This window comes from Leptopilina heterotoma, unplaced genomic scaffold (genome assembly GCF_015476425.1).
Source record: "Leptopilina heterotoma isolate Lh14 unplaced genomic scaffold, ASM1547642v1 Lhet_133, whole genome shotgun sequence".
Taxonomy (NCBI): domain Eukaryota; kingdom Metazoa; phylum Arthropoda; class Insecta; order Hymenoptera; family Figitidae; genus Leptopilina; species Leptopilina heterotoma.
In genome coordinates this window covers 345,350-372,918 of record NW_025110852.1, presented here as the reverse complement: position 1 = coordinate 372,918, position 27,569 = coordinate 345,350, and the positions used below count along the sequence as shown (strand labels likewise).

General features: G+C 30.2%; 1 protein-coding gene across 1 annotated transcript in view; it reads right to left on the bottom strand.

Moving 5' to 3' along the window:
- LOC122513078 (myotubularin-related protein 13) overlaps positions 1-25,630 on the bottom strand; it is a 36,791-nt gene extending 11,161 nt beyond the window's left edge. Inside the window, exons 1-10 of the mRNA XM_043629312.1 lie at positions 25,489-25,630; positions 25,016-25,101; positions 24,538-24,825; positions 22,339-22,558; positions 21,696-21,937; positions 6,941-11,244; positions 2,325-2,472; positions 1,434-1,579; positions 994-1,220; positions 581-787 (exon numbers count right to left, since the gene is read on the bottom strand). Of these exons, the coding sequence (XP_043485247.1) occupies positions 581-787; positions 994-1,220; positions 1,434-1,579; positions 2,325-2,472; positions 6,941-11,244; positions 21,696-21,937; positions 22,339-22,558; positions 24,538-24,825; positions 25,016-25,101; positions 25,489-25,588 (5,968 nt within the window). The 5' untranslated portion in view covers positions 25,589-25,630. The remainder of the gene's footprint in view (positions 1-580; positions 788-993; positions 1,221-1,433; positions 1,580-2,324; positions 2,473-6,940; positions 11,245-21,695; positions 21,938-22,338; positions 22,559-24,537; positions 24,826-25,015; positions 25,102-25,488) is intronic.
- Between the last annotated feature and the right edge of the window lie 1,939 nt (positions 25,631-27,569).

Below are 27,569 nucleotides of genomic sequence, written 5' to 3'. Positions count from 1 at the left end.
TTTTCCAACATTCTAAATATTTAATAAAGAAGGACATTATCAATAAGATCAAGATCAACCCATAGATCTATATTATTATAAATTTTTTACAAATATTTTAATACAACTTTTTAAAGCTAATTTTTTATTAACTTTCACTTGTAAAATTTCTATTAAAATTTTTGAAAATTAAATTATTTAAAAAATTTGCAATTAAAATTAATCAAAATGCGATTTTTTGAAAATAAGTAGAAAAGTCGCCCTTTTTCGAAAGTTGAAAAAAGTTCAAAAGTTCATACTATCCGAGACGTTTAGTAATAGTAAATTAATTACTTAAAAAATTGCATGTGTGAAAAGATCACAACGATCGTGATCAACGATAGAAAGAAACAAACATTTTTTCTTTACAAATATTTCTTCTTTTAGTTTTTAATCAAGAAATATTGTAAAAAATTTTCTTAGATAAAAATTAAAATGGAAAAATATTGCTTCTTCTAAATCGTTGATTATAAACATTGCAAGCGTCATCAATGCAAAAAATTAAAATAAAAAACGAGAAAATTGGTTAATATTTGAAAGTAGAAAGTATCGAGTAACTCACCAATGTAGCCTTTGCAATGTGAATCTTCCATCGCGTCATAGTACCTCAATTGATGTTTTATAGAATCGAGTACGAACCACCGTTGCTTCCAACCTTTGAGAAGTGCACCACGTTTATACAAATATCCCTCGTGAGTTCTGTTTTCAGCAACATTACTTGAAAATTGATCATAGTATTGCTGCGATGTCGTCTGCATTGTAGTCACACCTGCAAAAAAAAATTTAAAACAATAAAATAAAATGTGATAAGAATATAAAAATCAGGAAAAATAAAAAATTTTTGTATAATTTCCAATTGTTTATTTTCTAATTAAAAATTAAAAAAAATTTTTTTTGAACTGCGATCATTCTGAATGGGTGCGTAATAAGAAAAAAAATCGTTGGAAAAAGAAAAAGTAAAATGAAAATTCTTACTTGAATTTACGCTTCCATTGTCACCGCCACTTCGAGTGAGAGTGTGCGATTGTAAATTGTCAGCTACGGCTTTGTATTTTGTACAATTTTTCGGCACTGCATCGGCACATTTGTCGTGACAAACGTGACCGCAATCAACGCACCTCAATCCCGCTTTTACTGGTCCCCATAAAACTCCAGAGCACGCATCACAATGAGTTGGTGTCGCAGAATCCAACCTCTCGAATCTATTCATTTAAAAAAAATTGTCAGTTTCGAACGCAATTGTTAATTAAATTTAAATTTACTCCAATTATTCAATTAATTATCAGTAGAAATTGTAATTTTAAAACAATAATTCCATCACTATTTTTAAATTACTTTTTTTTAAACTATCACTTTTATCATTATCACTATCAAATAAAAGAAATAAATAACAATAGGTAATTTTAAATTATTACCTGTGTGGATGAGCATAGACAGAACTCTCATTTCCAGTTGCAGTTCCACCAGCGAGTTTCCCTCTTAACAGTAATTCCAATGTGGACCGTTTGTGAATTAGCCGACCGTGATGTCTGACCAGAGCCGTACTAAAAGACGCGTGTCTCTGCAAAAATATAAATTTATAGATAATTTCCAATCTTATAAACTTTAAAAATGTGAATTTTTTCTCTACACGAAAAAACTGCACGCGCAAAAAAGACAATCATATCAAAAAATGTGCAGTTTCTAAAAAAATAACATTAGAAAAAAAGGAAAAATTTGTGCTCATCGTGAATCCAGAATAAAAAATCATTTGCTACAATATATAATTGTTTTCGTTCATTTTTAAATGTGCAAAAATCGACACTTGTGCCGAAAGATTGATTTTTTTTTTGTTTTTGAAAAAGCGCACCTTATCGTCAACCTGATGATTATCCAAGCAGAAACTTTTTGACGTAACTTTTCTGCACAATGTTCTCTGGGATTATATCAAACAAAATGATAAAAGTTGGCATCAAGATCGCAAATTTTTTTCCTAGCAATTTGTTTTATTTTGAAATAAAGAATTAATTCAAATTTTTACTTTCAAAACTTCAAAACTTACTTTAAATTTGTTTACATTACATTTCTTAGTTTATCTTTATTTTATATCAAATTTCTTTCTAGTTTATTTTATTCATTTAGACCAAGAAATAGAAGTTTCATCGATTTTCAAAATTTTAATGACAAGTTTCTATTGAACATTGATAAATTAATTTGGTATTTTTTTAATATTTAAGGGCCAATTTAAAAAAATGGAATTTCGTCAAAATTTTGGAATTTTTTTTTTTTTTTATTAAAATAAAATTTTTTAAATAATAAATTCTTACCGCGAGGGAATCAGTATTTGGCAACTCGAGTTTATCCCAAAGGACCTTCCATTTCTGGGGCAAGTGTCCTAGTTCCGTTTCTAATTTGTGAATTTCTTCTAATAAGTGAGTAAATTGATCAGGTACCATTGAACTGACGCTGTTGTATCTGAAAAATGTCAAAAATTCTTCCTTAATTTCGTAATAAATCGTAATCGAATTTTTAATTCAACTGCCATGTAACTAAAGTTGCTTGCTTAGTTTTAAAATTTTTACTTTGAAATTTGATTGCCATTACAATTTTTTTTACATTCAAATTCAATTTTTAGGGTACCGTACACCATAGGTGTACTGACGGAACCCTTATGAAATCACTCGTGTGTCCGTCCCAGCTACGCAAAATGGGCTGTCCCCCCCCCTTAACTTTTACAAATCTCAACCTAGTGAGCTGAAATTCGGTAAGGATTTTCAGTTTTAAGTGCAGATTACAGGAAAAATATAGCGAACCCGATTGACGGACATATTTGCGAACTAGGAGGGAAAGAAATTCAATTTTTTCGAAAAAATTGAAAAAATTACCCTGTCCCCCCCCTTAACTTTTACAAATCTCAACATTATGAGCTGAAATTCGGTAAGGATTTTCAGTTTTAAGTGCAGATTACAGGAAAAATATAGCGAACCCGATTGACGGACATATTTGCGAACTAGGAGGGAAAGAAATTCAATTTTTTTGAAAAAATTACAAAAAATGACCCTGTTCCTGCGGTTAACTTTTACAAATCTCAACCTAGTGAGCTGAAATTCGGTAGAGATCTTCATTTTTAAGTGAAGATTGAGGTAAAAATATAGCGAACTCGATTGACGGACATATTTGCGAACTAGGAGGGAATTGGTTACCTCCACGTGGTGCATCTTGGAAACAATATAATTGAAAAAAGTAATGATTTTTAAAAATAAAATATTAAAAAAATTTTAAATTAAAATAAATTTCAATGAAATTGGCAAAATACCAATAAATAAAAAATTTATTATAATTAATAATATAAGTATCTTTTGTTAGTTTATATCCAATATATTATTTTAAATATTATCTTTAATCAGGTAAAATATATATTTTTTGTTATTTGTAAATAAAACATAAGAATTCAATGTGGATTATAGTTATAGTTTTTTTTAATCTATATGTAATAAAAATACATATGTGTACCGAATTTCAGCTCAATATGTTTATATATGTTAATATTAATGTGGATTATAGTTATAGTTTTTTTTTAATCTACATGTAATAAAAATACATAATTATGTGTACCGAATTTCAGCTCAATAGGTTTATATATGTTAATATTAATCAATTATATTTCTTATATATATTTTTTTTTATAAAAAATGAGTTTTATTTTGGTGTTCGGAACCCTCGATCTTGATGCGAGTGCAACTCGCACTTGCCCGATTTTTTCTTAAATTCAATGTAATTTTTACATTTACAAAACATTTTTTTTTAATTCCAGGATTAGTCACTCAATTATTTTTTTTAAGTTTATAACAACAAAATAATTTTTAACACAAATAATAATATAATAAAAATTAATTTTAAATAATTTTAAAAGATTCAGTTATATGTCTTTCAAAAAAAATTTTATTTACTTTAAATCTTTCGTCAAATAACGTCTTTTTAACATTAAAATTTTTTTCTTTAGCTCAGATAAAAATTGCATTTTGCACCCATTTTTAATCTTTGAAAAATTGTTTACAATCGTAATCATTTTAATTTTTCGTTTAACAATGAGTTAATAGTAATTAGGATTCATTAATAATAATAAAATAAACAAAACACAAAATTCGTAATGTTTAGTTTTTTTGAAAAAATATTTCTAACAATATAAAAATAATTACTAGTATAGAAAACATTTTAATGAGTAAAATAAACAATTTTTTAAATAAAATTAGACCATAATTGCGATTTTCCTCTGAGCGGAAAGAAAAAAAAATAATAAAAATCATAATTTGACAAAAGATTTTGACCGAAACATTTTTTCTAAATAACTTATAATAAGAACTTTCAAAATTATTTGAAATTATTGTCAGGTCTCGAATCGACTTCAAGAAGCAAAAATAGTTGTTTTAAACAATTCAAAAGTACAAAAAATTAAAAAAAAATGTGTAATTACGAATTTTTTAAATTAATTTGTAATTACAAAAATTTTTCAATTCAAATTTTTTGTAAATTTCAGTTATCTTCAAACAATTTCTTCATATTTCTTTATATTCTTCGACTAAAACAGGATTACCTATTAATTTCAAAAAATTTTGAAAAAATTCATTTAAATATAATTTAAAAAAAAATTTATACCTACAATTTTCAATTGTTTTTCAAAATTTCTAAATGAAATTATTCAAAACTGGAATAATTTTATTAAATGAATATTTAAATAGGGGAGAGTGGGGCAAACCGGCCATACCTACGGTTTTTTGACTCTTGTGCACTGAGAAAACTGGAGTATTGGACTAAACATCTGGAGGGACAAATCGTTGATATTTGAGAGTTAGCTATTGGATAACAATCTAAATGTTCAAATACACCATTGACAGATATTCGTGCCATTTCTCTTGGAGGGAAAATCCCTTCCTTATCCGGCGCGAAATGAATAAATATGGCAACCTAACCCCTAAATTAAATACATAAAATGTCAGAAAAATAATTTCGCGCGCATCAGATCATACACATTTTCTGCGCAACTTTTAACCCTCAGATATAATGGGAGAGAATATACAAGTAGATTTCCATTATCAATTCAAAATTTATTTTAGAAGGACTATTTAACTCTCTTCATAAGCAAAGGAAACATACACTTTTTGAACCTCTGAATTTGACTCTCCAGTTTTCTCAGTGTGACTAAACGAATCAACCGATTTCATTTTTCGATGGCTTGTTTGAAAGATCATTTAATTGCGCAACTTTTTCCCATAGGCACATATACTTTATCTTTTATTGTTTAGTTGCTGTGTTAACTTTAAAAAATTTTGCAAACTGGCCGGTTTGCCTCACCCCCTGGGGTAAACCGGCCAGTTGGGTTTTTTATCTATAATATTGCATTTGTATAATCTACAATAATAAAAAACATAAAGAATCATGTAAACAATGGTTGTAGTAATGAAAATAATAATACGGGATTGAATTTTAATTAAATAAATATTTTTTTTAATAAAAATATAAAAATGTTTGTCATTATCAGAGAAACAATATTAAAGGGTCCAATTCTCATTGGAAGACAATTATTTTTCATTGTAAGTAAATATTTTAATGAAAGAAACATTTTATTTAAAAATAATTTTTATGGAACTTTAATTCAATGGAACTATCCTATGGCCGGTTTGCCCCATCGAAAACTGGCCGCTTTGCCCCACAGGCTCATTTTGAGAATAAATATTTTTTTAAAAGAAACGCTTTGCAAATTCATCAAAGTTTTTGGTGGTAAATATTCCTGAGGTGTGAACCTTCAAAACCCAAGACCTAATATTTGGGAATTTTACACGATTTCCTCAAAAACTCCTTAAGAAAAAATTCGTAAAAGTGTAGAAAAAAACTAAAAAAAAAAACTTTTGCTCCCAGTGTTGGACAAACAAAAGTAAAAATTTTCAAATTGAAATAATAAGGTATACTACACATGGTTGTTTCAAATTTCTAAATAGCACTTTTGCCAATTTAGCCATTTCGGAGATATTGACCCCTGGCCGGTTTGCCCCACTCTCCCCTACCTACTTATTGTTATTTATTGTTCAGTAAAAATAAATATTCTTTTTAAATTTCAATTTCAAAACTTCTGAAATTTAATTATTTATTAAAATTACAACTAAAATTCTTTCAAAATGGAATTATTCTCTGGAATTTCTAACTAAGGCAATTCAAAAGTTTAATAATTTTTTAAAATAAAATAAGTATTTAAATTCTACATATTAGATTTGTCACGAAATTCATAAAATGATTTTTTTAAAAAATCGAACTCAAAAATTAATTTTTTTGAATATTTAAAATTAAATTTTTTAATTGTGTTCTAATGAATGACAATTTTATTTTTTAGGACAAAGTTCTGTTTTAGGTGCTTGAAGATCTTAAAAAAAAAGTAAGACACTTTAGAAAAAATTCTTTTACAATAGTTCTGCTAGACAATTTTCTGGGGCGTGCAGCGCTACCCAAAGAGCGTGCACTTTAAATACAGCTCGCCTCGACTCAGGGGAGCGCTGCACGCCCATGCACGCCCCAGAAAAGTGTCTAGCAGAACACAGGGTTGAGTCACAATACGAAAAACAAAATAAGTTGTATTTTAAACCTAGAAAATGGTATTTTGTTATCATTTGGATGGTTATATTTGGAAAAAAGTAAAAAATTGTATTTTTTAAAAATAAGTCGAGAAAAGTCATCTTTTTTTGAAAATTGCATAAAATAGTCAAAAATATCATTTTATGCTTTCAAAAAGAATCAAAATATTTTTAACAAATATAATTGAATAGTTAAAAAAATTAGTATTTTCTACCTTAATAAACTCTTAGAATCTCTTTTACGGTCATCATCTTTTTTAATTAAATTAAGTTCTAGAAAAATAAACAAGAATGAAAAAGAAACTGAAAAGAAAACTCACCCTTGAGTTACAACTTTTCGATTGCTCTTGACAATCCCATCGGCAGCCTCAGCCTCCTCTTCTTGCTGCGAATCTTGCTGAAGAATCTCCAAATCATAAGCGGGTCCATGCGCCAATTCCTCTTCAAGATAATAATTCCAAATATCCAAATTAGGCAAATGAGAAACAGGTCTCAAAACCGGATGCTCCGAATTTGGCGTATAGAGAAAATTATAAAACAAAGGCGATCTCGCGTGTTGCTTCTCAATATAATCAAAAATACTCTGACCCAAATTGCAACCCATATTTGTACCCGCCAAACGACCGCCTGGATAAACAGTCTCATCGTCACTGCCCGTATCAACACCCTTATGATGACTAGTCAACGAACCCCTCTTGTCTTCGACCGCCGTAATGCCACACTCAACCCTGTCGAATTCACAATCCAACAAAAATGTCCTGAACCGACAAGACACCGAATGATACGCCAAGAACTTCAAATAATACTCATTAAATTCAAACGCCAATGGAAATTGCTTCTGTATTTGATGGACAATATCCAAAAATTGAAGGAAAGTTGGCGTGAAATTTGTCGTCTGTGAATTTGTCGCTAGATTACTCCGATGACCGAAACGATGACCAAAGCCAAGCCATTCTTTCTCAATCAGTGTGCGAAATCCGTCGAGCGTTCGATAATGTGGGTCCAAGCAAACCTGAGCAATTGAGCAAACTGTCGCCGTCGTGTCCCAGCCGTCCTCCAGGCATACAGCAACCGACGAACCCTGAACGTCCATCAAATCAATAACAGCCCCGGCCAATTGCATCAAACTTTGCAGTTGATGCAACCACTCGGAACTTTCGATTAATTTATAAAAACTCTGATCCGGTTCGATACTTGGTGAACTCGGCACGCACGCCTTCATTAACTTCTTAAAAGCAGCTTTCGTGTGTCGAACGTCGTAGAATTCGACCGGTATGAAATCGGTTTTAGGCGCTGCCGTCTCGGGTTTCGGGCCCTTCATGTAGGACTTCTCCCCGAGGACGTAGAGGGCAGCGCGTTGAAAGGTGTGCACACACTCGGTACCACTATCAGAATCGGCAGAGTGACGAATCGTTCCCCGTTGATTCACCGATGACAACGAGGCCTGCGAACTGTGCCTCTTGTCCTTCAGCGATCCCCATCGTCCAAAATTCTTCGGTCCTTTCCCTCCGCTCGAGCCCAGGTTCCCCACTGCCTTGTTGAAGGGATTTCGTCTCGACTGTTCGGGTGTCGCATTCCGGTCCTCGGCGGCAAGCAGCAAGGAGTCGATACTCAAGGAGCTGTCCGACATTCCCCAGGCGGAGCCCTGTCGGAGGATCGAGAGTGGAGTGGCGGCGACCAGGGCCATTATGTACTTCTCCTGCTCCAAGGAAGACGTGCTTTCCGACGAGGTAGTTTTCAAGTTGCCGGCCGACGTCGGGTGGGCCTTCAGCATGCCCATCACGCCCTTGCCGTGGTAGCCGGCGCCGCGGATGAGAAGGGCCTTTGTTCGCGGGTGGCGCCAGGTGACTGCGGGGATTCTGTTGTGTCGGTAGAGGCGGCAGAAGCGGCGAATACTGTCGTCGGTCACGGCGGTCGGAACCAGCAGAAGGGCCGGGTAGCTTCTGCATAACATGTAGGCGCAATTCGCCGACGTCAGGCGGAAAGGTTCGTTGCGTCGGTTGTTCTGCGGTCGGGACGAGCAGAGACCCAGGCGGTACCAGTCGCGAACGTAGCTGCGTTCCGAGAGTCTCTCGAGTGTTTTGGCGTCGGTCGGCTGCGTGGGCACGATGCCGGCGATTTCGAATTCGTCCACACTGAGATCGTCGTCGTGACTCATGTCGTTGTTCTCTGTCATTGGAAGACTCATGCGACCCGGCGATGTCATGTACTTGTTGCTGTTCGTGAGATTCATGTTCGGGAGTACGTACTTCTGGCGTTTGGACGATTGCTTGGGTTTGAAACCGGCCTTCCTGGCAGTCTTCAATAGGGTCTTCTTGGCGAAGCCCTTGAGGGTGGCGTTCTTCTCCTTGCCCTTGTGGTGCGTCGTCGGGGTGACTAGGACCTGCCCGTTGAAGGCGAAATGATGAAAGATGTGAGGGGGGTTTCGGGCCTTCTGGACCAGTTTCCGCAGTGTCTCAATATTCTCCGGAGTTACCTCCTCGTCGAAGGCTAACTTGATCAACTGGAAGGTGCACGATCGTAATTGCAGACCTTCCTGGATGTACTGGTCCAAGTGCGCCAGGTGTTGGACCGAGACGCGCTTCTCCTTCGTGAGGGAGGTGACGGGGAAGGCGCGGACCACCAACTGCTCGCAGGCGAAGGGGTCGCAGGGAATGCCCTTGAAGACGATTCTGTAGTTGGTGAGGAAAATGGCCCCCTCGGCCGGCAATAGGGGTGGTGTTTTTGGAAGACCTGCCGAACCTTCTTCGCGACCGTCGGGCAGTAAGTAGACACGTAGACCGTCCATGACGACCTCCTCCCCTGGAAGCATGTTTGGTGTCAATATCTTTGGCTTCTGTATCGGTGGGAGGCGTTTGCTCTCCCTATGAACTGCCTCGAGAGTCTCGATATGCATGTGCACCACTCCGGGCACCATCTGGTGGAGGCACCTCACGTGCTCGGTGCTCACGCCGCCCTCGGTGCAGACTCGGTCGACGAAACGCGACACCATTCTTATTACCGAAGCCCCAGTCTCACCGGGATCGGCCTCCTCGAAACCCGACTCGGCGTCGCCACTGTCACTCGCGACACTGTTGGTGATGCTGTTGCTCGCCCTCTCGTCATCATAAACATGATCCTGACGATGCGTTTTCGTACTAATATCAAGTGGCACAAGTAAGTAGACCATTCGATTAGCGTAGTGAATCGCTTGACTGTACATTGTACTCTCCTCACTTGCAATGAGCTCCTGCTGCTTGTCTCCATTAATCGTTGACCAAATTCTCATCTGCTCGGCGGCAATTTCCAGAGCTGACGGCTCTTGCACTCGGTATGACACTTGACCACGCTCCCGATAGGCAAAGTCCTTACTCTCTCGTGGACTAATAGGACTCAGTATACTGTCATTGATTTGTCGCGGCGGTGTTGTATTTTCCCCCGGTAAATACAACCTCTTAATGTCCTTCTGAACGTCGAGGTAGAAAGCGTCTTCCCAAAATTGCAAACTCTGCCACACGGCGTGCTCCTGAATGCAGGTGTAAGCAAACTGAATCACGCCCGTACAAAGCTTCCGACAGAAGGCAGTCGCGAGGGGCAAGAGAGCAGCCGCCACACCGTGCTCGTCCATCGATGAATCGTCTTGCAATGCACAGTTCATCAGCCTCACTACCAAATCGAATTGCTGATGTTCCAACATTGCCTTATTGCCCACCACATGTTGAGAGAGTTCCATACAAAGCGCCAGTCTTGCCGCTTTACTCTTCAAAGCGCGCAACACAGCGGGAAATGTTTTCCTAGCGTCGGATATTTTATTCTCGAATATACAATTGATGCAATTGCGAAGGACCTCGAGACGTCGGGCTGAATTACTAACTAAATGTCTATTATCGTGTGTATTCGATATGTGTGGTCCCATTGGAACAATACGCGGCTGAATTGGCCTCAACGACGACAATCTCACTTTAAGATTACTCTTCGTTAAACCCTCGTCAATAATTGCTTGCACAGTGTCAGAATTTATTCTCGGCAACATTGGCTGATGAATTCTTGCGAATGCCCCCTCGGGTGGTTTGAGAATTTTTTGTACATAAGGCTGGGGATTTGGATTTTCATTAGTATAAAGTTGTTGCGCCAATTCTTGAATGTGTGTTAAAATTAATCGTTGATCTTGCGACTCTTGCTTTAAATGATCACTAAAATTACTGTGCAATTCATCCCAAACGTCACACGCCCTCCAAGGTGGTCCACGTTCAGCGATAAATGAAGTGAAAAACATGCAGTCCAATATTCTTGTTGTAAAATCACAGTCGGTTAGGCCACGTTCGCCGAGGAATGCAGCCTTGTGAAAGGTGATGACCGGTTTCGAATGGATTCTTATTAATGTTAGACAACTGCGATAGCCTTGCAATAGTTGAGCAAAAGTTCGCATAAATACAGCGCGTAATTCTTTATCGAGCATTGGCGGATGTGGTGCTCTCGTTGCAAGAGGAGGAAAAGCGTAATCCGCACAGGCCAATTCTGGTTGTAATACCATTGATAATGCGTCTTGTGTTTGTGATAAAAGTGGTTCGGGAAGAAGTGCCAGTGATACGCCATCGGGTACCATTATCGAACCGCCATCAAGATCCGCGACAATCACGTCCATCTGTAATTTAAATAAATTCATTATAAATTTACATTTATTACAAGAAGCAAATATTAAATTCATTTTTGTTAATTAATTTATTGCACAAATCGCAGTACCGTTTTTCCTCACAATGAATGAAAAGGTGAATTATTTTCCGAAAATAAATTACAAAATGGCGAGAAAAAATGGTAAGGGAAGTGTTCCGGTTGTGGGTACCCTTTTGTTTTTGCCTCATAACATTTGTCCATGTGCATATTATACAAATATATGTGTACGAATTTAAAGCTAGAGGTCTAAGGTGACTGTCAGTGAAGGAATTAAATTGATTCCTTTAAATAAAAAAGTTTTATTAGAAATTTAGTGAAATAGAAATTTTTTGACAAAAAAATTTTTGTGCCCGGTTGTGGGCACCCTTGAAAAATCCGCTAAAAATGGAAAAATATTAATTAAAGGAAACCAACACAAATAAAGAAGAAATGAAAGTTTCTTTATTTTAAGAGAATTTGCCGGGATAAAGAACAAAAATGATGACACGTTTTCACACTATGCTCATCGCTAACATAAGCATAATGCTTGCATGTGAAGTAGCTAGTACGCATACCATAACGCACTTCTAATGCACTGAACGACTATATTCATCGCATTTAATGGAGTTTGCGGCTGTCACTTTCCTTGGCAGAAAGTTTAGATAGATGAGACAGTAGTCCTCATCATTGTCAGATGGTAAAGCCTCCTTAACATAAAGGTGCCCACAACCGGGAATGACAGTCATTTTTTAAAAAGACCAACACATTTTGTGATGCAGGATTTTGGTTAAACACGAAGGTAAATCACAAAATATAATGACAACACTGCAAAAAAAAAAATTAAACCCTTCTTTTCTGAACGAATCTACACCCATATGTTGCTCTTCGAAAACAATACAAAATGACTTTTTTATTAATTTAATGCAAATTTTCTTTATTATGCTCACAGCTATTACACAAATGCATATATTTGTTTTGTTATCAATACGAAAAGTCCGTATTGTCAACGAACACGACTTGCAATACTTAGATCAGTAAAGTCTGCTTGCCGTCGAAGTTTACGTAGGGGTGCCCACAACCGGCGCACTTCCCCTACATAAGAAAATTAACGTCTAAAGTAACTAACTTGTATCTATCTAATTGCAATTTCTTATCAATAATTAAAAGTCTACATCAAGAACCAGTTTCAATTTTTTAAGCTAAAATCCAGTGATTTAGTATTTTTTAAAAAATGAATAAAAAATCATCAATTTTCACACAGTCCAATTTTTTTGTATCATCTTTTAAAACACAATTTTTGAAAGATTCTCGCAATCCTTGTACAAATACTTCTCTAACAAAAAATTCAAGTTCAAAATCCTTTTTTTATTTAGAGGAGGAGAATTTTGAGTTCAAAAATTATAACCGGTTCCTTCATTGGGACCCTCAAATTATTGGTAAGAACTTTTAATTGTAATCCAAGCTGAAATAGTTAAAAATTTAGGTATGTACTTTGACATTTGAAATGATTAATCTTTTAATAAATAGAAATATCGATCATTTTAAATTTCGATGAATAAAATTTGAGTTTAATTGAAATTTAAATGAGTTAAAATTTAGGTAATTTAAATTTTGTATAAATTAAATTTAAATTCAATTAAAATTTGTTTTAACCAATCAATCGTTCTTTGCTTTTATGCTTTTTACATTGTAAATTCAACAATTTTCGAAATGAATTACATCCGAACATTAATCGAATTTTGAAAAAAGAAGAAAAAAGGCAACAAATTATCAAAGTATGTGAAATAAGTGACAAAAAATTTAAAAAGATGACAAACTATGATCCGTGTAATTATTATTAATTCTAATAAATTTATATGAAACATGAAAAGTCTCTCCAAAGTTTTAAACGTTCAACTGAACTTTTTCATTTCTTTAAATTCAAATTTTATGATACTAAGAAATATTGTGTCATATATTAAGAAATAAATTATTTTCTAAAGATTTAATTTATCTTTTCTTATGTATAACTGAAGTCAATAATTTAATAGTATATTAAGCAACAAGGTACGTAAAGGCAGCCATTTATTTACGGTGATTTTTGTGACTCGAGTGTAGGTTGTAACGAGACCGTAACGAGTGACACAAAAATCATTGTAAATAAATTGGCAGCCTTTAAGTCCCGTGTTACTTACGATATTTTTTATTCCAAAGGCACAAAAGTGGCGATTTCAGATAGCAGACGACAGGGAGTAAAAGTTATTCACTTGTTCGACGTGTATGAAAATGGCGGCCTTTTTTCCCATGGGCAGAAATAACGCATGGGACCAGCTGTTTTTTTGCCCATGGGAAAAAAGGTCGCCATTTTCATACATATGGCTCTTAGTTCCTGCCGGCTGCTATCTAAAAGCGCCTATTTTGTGCCTGAGGTATGAAAAAAATATTAACACAATGTCGATAAGAGATTTCATTCACTAAAATATTTAAAACTTATTTGCTTTTGAAAATCCAGAAACTATAATTTTATATAATACAAAACTTTGACAGTTAAATAATTTTCTCAAAGAAATTAAGTTTTGAACATTTAAACGAACGAAATATTTTATGTTAACAATATTTTTATAAATTATTATTTATTGCAATGAAAATTGAAAAATTCAATTTTACATTCAGAACTTAAAAATAAATTTTTTTGGTAATTACGCAAAACAGGCTTCGAAGTCTAGTAGCAGGTCAAAAAAAGTGTGAAAAAGTAGCATTTTGGAAGAAAAAAGTGTCCTCTAAATTGAAAAAAGTAGCAAAAAGTAGCATATTAAAAATGAAGTAAAATTAGTTTTTTAAGTAAGAAAATTAAGTAAATTTGTTGTCCAACAAATTGAAAGAAAAAAATACTAAAAATATAAATTCACAAATTTTTTTTTAAATTTTGATTTATAAACATAAAACATGAAAATATAATAGCTTCTTTGTCGATATTTTACATTAGAAAGTTTTATTTACATAACGAAATGTAATTGTTAATAATACTTAAATGAGATCTTTCATAAGAATTTGTTTTTTAATAAACAGGCTCATAATTTTGAGAAGTTAAATTGATACCTTCTTTCTCCTTATTATTTTTTAAAAAACTATCAATAACTTTTTATCAGCCATCTAATTTTTAAAAATGAAACGTAAACATTTTTTAGTAATTTACTAATAACAACTATCAAAATGAAAAAAATGGATTGTTTTAGTCATATAAATTTTTTAAATTTTAGAATCCACATAGCCATAATTCTGTACAATAATAAATTATAAGCAATTTAATTCCAATAAAAAAAATTATAATTTTTTTTCTAGATAGATCTTAAATCTTTATAAATGATTTTTTTTATTATTGAACAACCGACTTATAAAACACTGTATTATTGAAAATACAATTAATATTTTTAAATTTGACATAAAGTTTGTAAACATAATATAATAAATAATCACGTTAAATAAATATTATTTTGGATTTTTAATCAAACAATTTATATAACCAAAAGAATTAAGTTTTCATTCTTAATTGATTTTTTCTATACTTGATGAAACTTTTATAAAGTCAAAAAAGGTATTACTATTAAATTATATAGTGAAAAATGAAAAATTTAGTTTTTAATTTTTTTAAGAAGCTTAAAGAATAATAAAATTAGATACGAAAAATTCGAAACGTTAAAAAGTTGTAATTTAATAAACATCCACTATTAGTAATTATTATAATATATTATAATCACGCGTCTAATAATAAATTTAATTCACTTGGCGGGTTTCTTGAAATCTACGAAATTCACCAAAAAAACTAAAATTCTTGAATTCTGTAAATTTTTTTTACCCTTTTTGGAAAAAAGTAGCATTTAGTAGCTTTTTGACAAAATAAGTAGCGAAAAGTAGGCTTGACTAAAAAAAGTGTCAAAAAAGTGGAAAAGTGTATCACTTCGAAGCCTGGCAAAATTATTGCAATAAAAATTTAATTTGAAGAAGAAATAAATAAATTATTCAGATCTTTTAGATGATAATGAATGTTATAATTTAATTATTATTTAGAAAATTTAATTACATATTTCAATTATTTAATCACTAGAAAAGTCCTACACGGAGAGACCGAGATTACTAATTTTTGTATAAAATCACACTAGAATTTAGGGGAAAGGTGTACGAGATGATCCCCTGGGGCAAGATGATCCTTTTAAATTTTGGAGAGCCTATTAGCGTAATCTTTTAGGCAAATACGATAATACGTTGTCAATGACATACCTATGAATCAGTCAAACTGTCATGACAACACGCGTCATTAAAAAAATTCTATTGTAAAAAATAAAAATTTCATACTTTTGATCTAAGGAAAGCTTAACTTTGTACTTAGATGACTTTTGTTGTAAAGGCTGAAATTCCATTTTTCTTGTACTAACAGCTTCAGTATATCTTCAATTAAGTGTTCTGATTGTTATTATGGAATAACAGAGCTCGTAGGTTAAGTTACGAACAAATTACAAAATAATGGCATTTGGGGCAAGATGATCCCTCAATGGGTGTACAAGATGATCCCCCCTGATTCCCATGTATTTCGTCTCACCTCAAAGTGAATTTTCTAGTATTAATAAAAAATTTAATTTTTCTCTCTTCTTATATGTTTTTATTATCAAAACTAACTTATTTAAAACAAAAAGTTGAAATCTACATCTATTTTATTAATTTTCTTGTTGTAGACAATGCCTCGTAATTATAAAATGGAAAAATGAATCTTGGTGAGTGTTCAAAGGCATTTATAACCTAAATAAAGCATATTTAATATTAATATATGTTATTTCTTCAATTTAGTCTCCTTTTCCAATAATTGGGGTAAGATAAACCTACGGATCATCTTGCCCATGCCAGGGGGATCATCTTGGACACCGGGGTTTTAGAAAAATTAAATTTACTTGTAAAATATTAATTAGCTGCATACATTTCTAATCAGAAAAGTTAGATGGATTAATTATCTACTAGTTCGTACAAAACAAACTCAAAAATGCTGATTTTTCTATGAATAATGGTCATTCTCCCTTAGGGGGATCATCTCGTACACCTTTCCCCTACTATTTTCACATTGCAACCACCGGAAATAAGGGGACTTTTTGTATTTTTTACTATTTTCTACACTAAGTCACTAATCCGACAAATGTACACCAAATTAGCAAAGTTTCTTACTATTTCGTCCAATAGTTCCAAACAACTGTAGTAAACTCAGAAGTATTGTGTACATAAAATTACTATAGTCGTTTGTAAATGCAGAAAGAAAGAGTGAAAGAAAAAATACGGATTTTTATCGCCGGCTTTCCGTCAATTCTTGACTAATGGAGGTAAACTGGAAGGATTTTTACATACACAGACACACACACTCACACACTTATATATTTGTTGGATAAATATTTGAAGATACACACATGTTTATTTCACTTATATGTATAGACGCGGTTAATTAATACACTAATACACAACTGCACGCACGACAACGAATTTCACTGAAAGTATATATTATATATATATTATATATATTATATTATATATATATATATATATATATATATATATTATTATATTATATTATATATATATTATATATATATTATAAGACATAGTTCTTGGGACAGGAATAAATGCAAAATTTATTAATTTATAATGGTCAATTTCTGAGATAACGAACGACCTACGTTTCACTTTATATTTAATTATTGTAGATAATATCCAAATTTATTTTACATACGCGAAACATAGTCACTGTCAATGATCGGATGGCATCGGCTCATTTACGGAGATTGACGAAGTTAGCAACCAATAGAAATGCAGGCGCCATATGACTGCACTCGCTAGCCACACTTGCTCACCAAAAATTACTACAGTGGATAGTAGGTTTTAGTGGAAAATGTTTTCATTTGTCAGATTTTGTCTAATTAAATTAGAGAAAACTATAATCAATTTTCGCTACATTTATAACTCTTACACAAAATATTAAAACTTGCTATTTCAATGTAGCAAATTTATCTATTTCTTTTGTAAATTTATCTAATTCTGTAGTATATTATGCTAAAAGTCCCCTTATTTCCGGTCATTGCAACCATTTTTAGTAATTTTTACAAATGTGGGTCTCTCCGTGTACGGGCGCGATGCGCGCGTGAATGATTTAAAGAATTATCATGGTAGCAATCTGCCTACCTGCTTTCCACAGAAAAAATTTAATAATTTCAATTTATATTCTTGCATGTTTACAATAGATATGATTTTTTTAAAAATCTCGGTATTTCAACTATATTATCATTTCCACGCCTCAGAAGCCATTTAAAAAAATTGCAAGAAGATCGAAGGCGGGGAAAGCAGTGATTTTTATTTTTTGTAACGTATTTTTCAGAAATCCTAAAATATAAAATAAATCAAAATCACTGCTTTCCCCGCCTTCGATCTTCTTGAAAAATTTTTTAATGACTTCTAACATTAAAATAAATAATTAGCAAACGAAAAAAATTGCTTCCAAGGGGTGGAAATTATAATTTAGTTTAAATACCGAGATTTTTAGAAAATCCTCGAAAAATCAAAATTACTACTTTTCTTGCCTTGTATCCTTTTGCGATTTTTTAATGACTTCTTTTATTAAAATAAATATAATTACCAAGTGAAAAAACATGCCTCTACTCAACTCAAGTTTCAAATGTAATTTTTATACACGTAATTTTCTCATGAAATCCCTCAAACATTTTCTAAGCTCATATAAATGTAATAAAATTCAAACTCAAAAGATTTAAATTATAATTTCTGCAAATATTTTAATTTTCATTCTTATGTTTCTAATAATGGTTGGGGTAGTTAGTTAGTTAGTTAGTTAGTTTTTCTAAATCGTATTTTCTAAAATTTTTTTTTCTAATAAAGGTGAATTTCTAAAAAACTTTTTTCTAATAAAGATGATTTTGAAATTTTCTGTCTTCTAATAAAGCTAATTTTCTAAAAATTTATTTTTCTAATAAAGGTAATTTTCAAAATTTTTCTTTTTTCTAACAATATTCTATTTTTGTAATCACGATCAATAAGTACATATGATTAAAAAATATAATTTACGAAAATTTGTTAATTCTTTAAAAAAATACTTGATATTTCGTTAAAAAATTATAATAAAAAATAGAAATTATACAAATTACTTAACAAAATTTTTAAATAATCTAGTTAAAAATCGTAATTAACAAATTATAGGGATTTTTTCCCTAAAGATATTTAAAATTTTCTAAAAAAATTTTTTATAAATATATTAACTTTGGAAATTTAAATGTAAAAATGATGCAAATTATTTTTTTTCAAAGAAGAATAGAATTTTGTTAACAAATTGTGATAAGAAATAGTAATTTTATATAAATTTTTCTTCATTTTCAAAAAAAAACTTATAATTTTGTAAACAGAATTGTAATTGAGAAACAGAAAATTTAATCTTTATTTTTAAACAATTTTCTAATTTTTATCAAAATTATGGAATTTTAGAAATTTTAGGAAAATAAACATTAGAAATTATAACTTTTTATGAAAACTTTTTTCAGAAAACAGATTTAATTAGAAATCGCCTTTTTAGACAAAAAGGTGTAGAAAATACTTTTTTTTAAAATAGTGTTCGCCTACCCTAATAATTGTTAGTATTCATCCGAAAAATATATTGGATACATTGAAATGTTGATAATTGAAGGAAAGAAATGTTTAATAGAATTTATAAGTATTATTTTTTCTGAAATAAATAAAGTACCCGATTCTGCGTAACCGGAATGGCAAGAGTATCAAAAAATGTAAAAAATGCGGAATTTTTTTTGAAGTTTATTGAATTATCATTTTATAGGAGACTGAATTTACCAAAAGAAATAAAAATTCTAAAGATTTAATTGAAAAACACTATTTTAATCTAAAAAACATACTAAATATTTAAACTTTAAAATTTAAGTGTCTTTAATCAACTTATTTTTGTGAAACAAAAGTGGAAAATAAAATTCAGTTCACTAATTCAATAATATTGTAAAAAAAATTGTTCGATGTTAGAATTTAAACTTTTTATCAATAGGGAAGAGTGGGGCAAAGGCGCTAGGTTTACATTTATCGATGTATATTTTTTAAATTAAGCAATTAATTTATGCGGTCTTTGTTTTTCATTATTCTAAAACTAATCAACAAGAAATTTTAATAGTTGTTATTTAGTATATTATAATTATAAATACATTATTTAATGAAATTTAAAAACAATACAAAATAATGACTTTGCCCCACACGCTGGGGCAGCGACGTTTTCGCTTATATTTCTAAAAGAAAGCATTTATAAGCCTTAAAAAAATTAACAAGTGATATTTATTAGTATAATATTTACGAAACATAAGGTTAACAACATATTATTAAAAGAATTAAACTATTTAAATAGAAAATAAAAACTTTTAGTGATTTTAACCTTATATTGTGAATAAATACGATAAATACATAAAAAAATTCGAATATTCAATTGTTTTTAACCAAATTATGTTCAATATTGCCTTTGCCCCACATAACAAACTTTTTTTTTTACTTTAAATTAAAAATATTTAGATACAAAATTAAACTAAAACACCACGCCAGTTGTGTAGAGAAATATTTAATTTATTTACATGTTACGTTTTTAAAAATTAAATACTTAAACTTATGTTTTAAAAAATAAAAGTTTGTTCAGTAAAATTATCATTTTATTTTTGCAAAACAATTTTTTTGTTATATTTCTTAAAATATTAGATATTTTTAGGTTTTTCTTTTTTTAATCAATTGGTCTGATTACATTGCAACTTAATTTTTAATACCAATTGAAATAGACAGAAAATAAAGGAGATATTTTAAAAAACGTCTTTGCCCCGCATAGCGCCTTTGCCCCACTCTCCCCTACCAAGTTTGAGAATTTCATTAAATTTATAAGAATTAACAAAATAATAGAGAATTCTTGAAAAAATTACATGTATTTACCATTTTTAACATCAGTTGAATAGAGGCATGTCTTGATCATTTTTCTTTTATTTGTAAAAAAATTTCTATCAAAACATTAATTACTATAGAAAAACAAAAGACGACACTTTCTGTTCACAGAATAGCAAATTATTATTATATATATATATATATATATATATATATATATATATATATATATATATTTAAAAAAATACTTATGCAATTTATTTATTTAAAAAATTGTATCAGAAATATCATTCGACGTTAAAAATATCTCAATTATGCGATAAAAAAATTATTTTTATGCAAAATCTTGCTTTTGAAAATTTGAAAATTGTGAATTAATGTTTTTTTGTAGAAAAAATCGTTTCAAGAGATAAAATAGAATATAAATGTTAATATTAGCTTAATAAAAAACTATATTGTAGATAAAAAATGAAGAAAATTTAATTTATTTTGATGATTTTATACTCGTCTTCACGTTTAAATTTTATTAAGTGAAATTAATTCAATTTCTATTAATATTTAATGCCGTCAATCTGGTTAATTTTTGAAAAACCAAGATTCTTCTAATGAAAAATGAAATGTTTCTGAATTATGTAAAAACTGATTAAAAATCTACAAAAATTGTACACTTCTCACAAATTGTTATCATTTAAATTCAATTCTTCTAAAAATTAAATTATATCAGAAAATTTAATGATTTTCGAAATTCAATTATTCAATGAATTTAATCACTTTCATACATAATTCAATTATTTGAAGAATTAAATTATTTTCGAAATTCAATTTTTGGAAAGTGTCATAAATAATTATTTATTTTAGAAATATTTCCTGCGGTTTTGAATAATTTAAATTATTACCATATTGAAGAAAAATATTCATTGGCGATATTAGATAGAAAAGAGTGAAAATTGTCATATAAGAGATTAAATTGGAACGTAGATTATTATGTACTTGAATTTGAAATTCAAAATGATAATAAATTCTAAAAATCGTGGAAAACGTAAAGTTTTTAATTCCGCTCGATTTTATATCCCAAAAAAAATAATTTCCAGTCAATTTTCAAAACAGAGAATAAAAAGATTATCTGCTATCACTGATAACAGATAAAATTAAATTATAATTCTCTCTCTCTAATAATACTTTAGTTTCTAAAAAAATAAAAAAACATTAAAACACTGATAAAATCAAAGACAATGACTAGAATGGATCGTTAATAATCGTGATTCAGCGGCAATAATTCAAGGACGAAAGAAAAATCACGAGAACGCAATAAAAACTCGTTTTTAAATATTGTGACGCTCCACGAGAAAAGGGACCTTATGACAAGAGTAAATAAGGTCCCTTTTCTCGTGGAGCGTCACATATAAAGATATTGCTTCTTCAAATTATTTTCTAAATTGTGCAAGAAGAGTTGTGTCAAAAAAATATGTTACATATAATATAAAATTTCAAGAATAGAAATATACTCACGAGTTCAGCCACTTCATGTTTCAATGAACTATGAACACCCATTATAAATGGTGTCGGAGTGTCGAGAAAGTCAATCAAAGCAGCCGGCAATAGGGGAATGTTCACATGGGTATATTTGAATGGATACATTAAAGCTGTGAGAGCACGACATCCTTCCGTTAAACGCGAATAACTTGATGAGTGAAATAGAATTTTGTGTTCCGTCATAACTGCACAAAACAGCACGAGGACATTTCTGATACCTGAAATATTTAACCATTTTTCAATTCAAATATCTATCGCAATTCATTTATAAACAGTAATAAATTTTACAATAGAAAATTTTCAGCTTCAAAAATTTCTAACTAGTTTTGAATTAAAAATTAAATTAAAAAGAATTGAATTAACAAAAATTAAAAAATTAAAATTACAGAATATTATGAAGAAATTAATAAAAAAATCTTTTTTAAACTTTAAAAGTAAATTTTAAATTGTTAATTAAAACTGTAAAAGTATTCTGCGGAAATCTGTCATCATTTGAAATAAGCATATTTTCTATTTGCTTTATTGTGAATAATGTGTTTTCTCGTTGCTCTCACGAATAATAAGTTTTCATTTAGTCGTTGAATATATCTAGATATAAAAGATGTGGAATATAATTTACCTAATTGCATGAATAGTAAATTGACGCTGCAATGAGTTATCGGTAATGAGGGACTAATTGGAGGTTGTAACGCTTGTCGATCGCCAGCACCGATGCTAAATCGCACTTGAGGCCCACCAGCCGGTGGAACTTGTATACATCCCAAAATATTTCCCACCAATGTCTCCAGAGGTATTCCAATGTTTTCCACATAAACCGTGTAAATAATTCCCAAACAATTCTGCAAATAAAGAACAAAATGTTAAGAATTTTACAAGAAAACAACATTAATTAATATTAATAAATAAATTAAATAATAAATCCGAGTCAAGGACTCGGAGTGATCGTTAACTTCACTTCTCAGTGATAGAATCATCATTATTATATTAATGAATAAAATATATCGATATTAATTAACAGGGATCGCAAATACACAAAAAAATAAAGTTATATGCAAAATAAGTAATTTTTTATTTATTGAGATTTGAATTAATTTTATTTCTCGTTCAGGAAAATTTGGAAGATTAATTGAAGATTAAAATTTTTAATTTATTGATACGACTGACAATTCTTTATCAATAAAAATTAAGAATAAATAAATCTTTCGATAAACTGAAATTACGTTTTTTTTGACGAACGAAGCAAGTTATGTGTCGCTAAAGCTTTGAACATTTAAATTAACGAAATTAATGTACATACTTCTTTTTCAAATTCAAATTAAAATTTATGAAAATACAAATTAATTAAAATTTTGTAAAAAGTAAACTTTTGACTAAAAATTTTTAAAAAATATACAGAATAGGTGAAAATTAATAAAATAATTGACAAAATTTAAAATAGATATAATAGTCTGTGATCCCCGGGATAATCTATATTATTAACATTATTCCGTATGACACTTATAATTTAGATTCTGAAATATTTTAATTCTTCGATAGAATTTTATAAAAAGTTTTAAAAATAATTGAATTCTTTGGAGTAATTTTATTAAAATTCTACTGAAAACAATTGAATTCTTAAGAAAAACTTTATTAAAATTATAAAAAAATGAATTATTTCAAGAAATTTTATTATTATTAAAATTGTATTTAAAAAATAAATGCAAGGATCACAGTGATTTTTTCATATAATATTAGGTAAAAAAGGGGAGTTTATTTTTCAAAAAGGAGATTTAGTTTAAGAAAAAGAGGGGATTTTTTAAATTAAATAAAAATTATTTTATTTCAGAGCATATTAACATTTATTTTTAAGATTTTTTACTTCTTCTTTTAACTTCAGCTTTTATCTTTTTCCATAGTCTGTAAAATTTCTTTAAATTTTTAATCAAAATTTTTATTACAACGCTACTATGAATTTTACGGTATACGAAGTAAATTTCGGGAAAAAATTAGTAAAATTAACTTGGGACTTTAAAAAATTTCCTTCAAAAATAGTAAAATTTAATATTAAACATGTTATTATTTTCCGAAATAACTTTTACTATTTTCAAAGACAATTTTTTTAAATAAAAATGGTAAAAATTTATTTTCAAAATAATAAAATTTACTCTAAAAATAAGAATATGTAATAACTTATTGTAATGTTCAAGAAAATTTGAATAATTTTTATAAAAAAATTGCCATTAAAAATCCGTAGTAAATTTTATTGAAAATTAGTAAAATATACTTTGAATTTAGTAAAATTTATTCTGAAATTAATATAATTTGTCAAAAATACCAAACAATTTGAATTCTTCTTAGCAGTAAAAATTATTTTATATTTGTTACCTTTTTGGAAAAAATAAAAAATTTTTATAACTTACAAAAAATAACAATTTTTACAGGTTTACCTTAAAAATAAGAGGAAAAGGGGAGAAAATTTATGATTTTAGGTGTTTTATGAGATTTTATTAATTTAGGAGGATAAAAAGGGGAATAACTGTGATCCTTGTAATTGAATCCTTGCGAAAACTTTTAAAATAATAAATAATAATTAATTAGTTGATTAGATTTAGTTAGTAAGTGGATTTTTAAAAATTTTGAATCTGAAATTATTCAAAAATTGAAATTGATATATTTGAAAATAAAAAATTTTGTTTAATAATAAATAAAATATATTAATATTAATAATTTAAATCTATAAAGTAGGTATATTAAAATTTATAAACTTAATAACGAAAATATACTAATATATTAATAAATTTAATAAATAAAATAAATGAATAAATTTTTCTTTTCTTACTCGAAAAGTTTCGATGTAATCAAGTCTGGAGACGAGGACCAAACATTTTGGAGCATACATGATACTGTGATGTGAAACAGCAGGGATTGCTTTAACGAGAGCACGATTAACGCCATCGACGGGATCCTCTTCTTCGTCGACAGGTTTGCTGGGTGTTATAGAGACAGTTTCGTTGAAGCACATGCACGCGCAGTAATGACGATTTGCATCGATATCGGTCAATATTGCCACGTAAAATCGAGGTTCTTGCCTTTCGGTCGACAAGGCCCATCCTTGGGGTTGGCAAAACTAAGGAAAAAACCAGAAAAAATCAATTTAAATGCAGAGAAAAAAGTTTATTATTGTTATTGAACTTCATAAGAATAAAGACTAATTAAAAAGTTATTTTATCACCTGATAACTGAATTTCGTGATTTCTGTTAAAAACATTGAAATACGGTGATTAATATAAAAAAATTAAAAAATGAACACTAATTACCCATTCTATGCCTTCAATAAATGGTGTATCAGCCCAATCTTTTTCTGGGAACCTTTGTAATATTAAACCACTGCTAATTCCACCTCCTGCGAAATAATAAAAATATTTTTTCTTGAGTCAATATTCCGTCGATTAATGTCCAGAGAATACAATGAAAGGATTGAATAAGTAGCATATTGTGTTTAGTCTTAAAAGGAAGAAAATGATTTTTTCAATGCCAGGAACTATTGTGTAACTTTTAATTAATCAATAATGGGAAATATCAGAAAGGTCAGGTGCATTTTTACGATTTTTACTTATTTTTGAAGTTTTTTAATTGAAAATGTCATTCCGTGTGTGTTGAGATTGAGGTTATATTTGTGGAAAATGAGGTTAGGAGGCCAAGCATTGAAGGGTGATGGAGATTGTAATTTTCATGTGATTAAGTGAAATAAAATATGTGAATAAAATAGAAAAGGACCTTCTGTACTTACTCTCTTTTTCGTGATGGTAGCCGACGACTATGAAGTAGTCGGCTAACCGAGACATCTCGGTATATTCGTGGAGCTGAGTGGGGGTGGTAACGCTCAACATCCCACGAAGTGTATGGAGCTTTTGATTTCATGGACAATTGTGCTTAATAGCAAAGGAATTCACCGCTTTTTTTTTTAAAAAAAGCGATGTCTTATTTTATTAATGCGTCAAACAATTATTAGATTGACGTGCCTGAAATCGCATTGTCAAACATTAAAAACACTTGTCACAACATGACTCACTCGAGGTGCTGGAGGTTAAAAGACAATGAACCGATATGTAATTGACCCTGAAGATGACTTCCCAGTTGTTGATTCTTGCGGTTGTTTATTATTTTATTATGAAAAATGCGATCCCCTCAATGAGATTAGGTTTTGTTTGGAAACACGTAAACGACAACTCACAATCACTGTTTTCACTTTATCGTTAGAATTTATAATAGCGGAAACGCCAGAGCAATGCGGCATAATTAGCACTAAAGTATTTTCATTTTATAGACAACAATACGATGCCACACCCCGAAGCTTTAATCCATAACCTTCCAAACTAAAGCGCCACAAGTTTGGGTGAAATGTTGAGCGTAAAGAACAACTTCGTACACTGATGGCTCTCGTTCCGCCATACTTATTCATCACCCCACCACTGGATTTCTCATTTTTTATAATTATCATCATACTGCAGCAATTAGACGGAAATCTCCTTTTCTTTGCTTTACACGCTTTACAAAGAATACAGATTTTTATTGAAAAATGAGGTTAAAAGGAATGATTTCATTTCGATACCAGGGACGTAACTTGACCTATTTTCTAAATGGTTCCTTATTTTCCGTAAGGAGAAATTAAAAATAGAAAAAAGAAACAGCCCCCCTCTCCAGCAAAGAAAATCAAAGTACGTAAAGCTTGAGATTAATTCTAATTTTAACTTTACTTCCTGAGCAGTTTATGTTCAATAATTTCAAATATTCCGCTTTGTTGCTAGGCTGTTTCATTTAATTTCTCACTAGAAAATTTAACAAAATAGTAAATTGCATAAATAATAAATAAATAATAATATGGTTCCCATTGAAAAAAAGACGGTAAATATTTATCATTTATTGCTCTTTGAACCAAGGGAACCAATTTAAGGGCCTTTTACTTTCGCTACTGAATAAAATTTACAATTTTCAAGAAAATTTAATATTAACATATTTCTTTTCAACAAAACTTGAAACACAAAATTAAAAAAAAAATTGTTATGAATATATTTTTCTAAGGAAATAAATATTTTTTCCATATTAGGAAATAATATTTCTGAGGCGAGTATTATTTTGAATTTAAATTACGCGGTCCAAGTTTCTGCGCACGCGCAGTAAATCACTCGGTTAATCAAAACCGCAGTTTATTCAAATTTAAAAACAAATTTCCCCGGGAATTCTGCATGTTTTATTTTCAAATTAGTAAAATATATATAGAAAGCTTTGTTTGTATTTTGTAAAATCTAAGTTTGTGAAAAACAAGAAATAAATAAAAATATACATTTTATACTCTAAAAAGTAGAAAATTATTTAAATAGGGTCAGTTGGGGTAAATCCGGACAAAATACCTATTTTTCACAAATGACGTAAGTTTTTTTATTAGGGGAGACCGGGGCGTAATGGCTAAGGGGCGTAATGAATAATTGTAATTTGTTTAAAAACCGTAAATTGTAATAATTTCGCACAATTGACAAGTTATTGTACTTGGTATAATGCAAGTTTGTCGGAAGTTTCATTAATATTTATTCATTATTGTAAGAAATATAGTAGAAAAACTATTTTTGACATACGAAAGTAACTTTTCAAAATTTTCGTTTTTTCGTTCTATTTTTTTCAAAAATAGCTTTAAAAAAACTGAAATGAGGTTTCGATCTTGACACGTTTGTTTTTAAGGGAGAATTCGAGATTTTTGGTTCACACTTCCGGTATTGTTAAAAAGAAGCCAAATATTTGCCACTGAGAAAAATAAAAGGTTAAATATAACCAAGTTTTAGTTAAAAACAACCGAGCGATGCTGCTAATATAGCA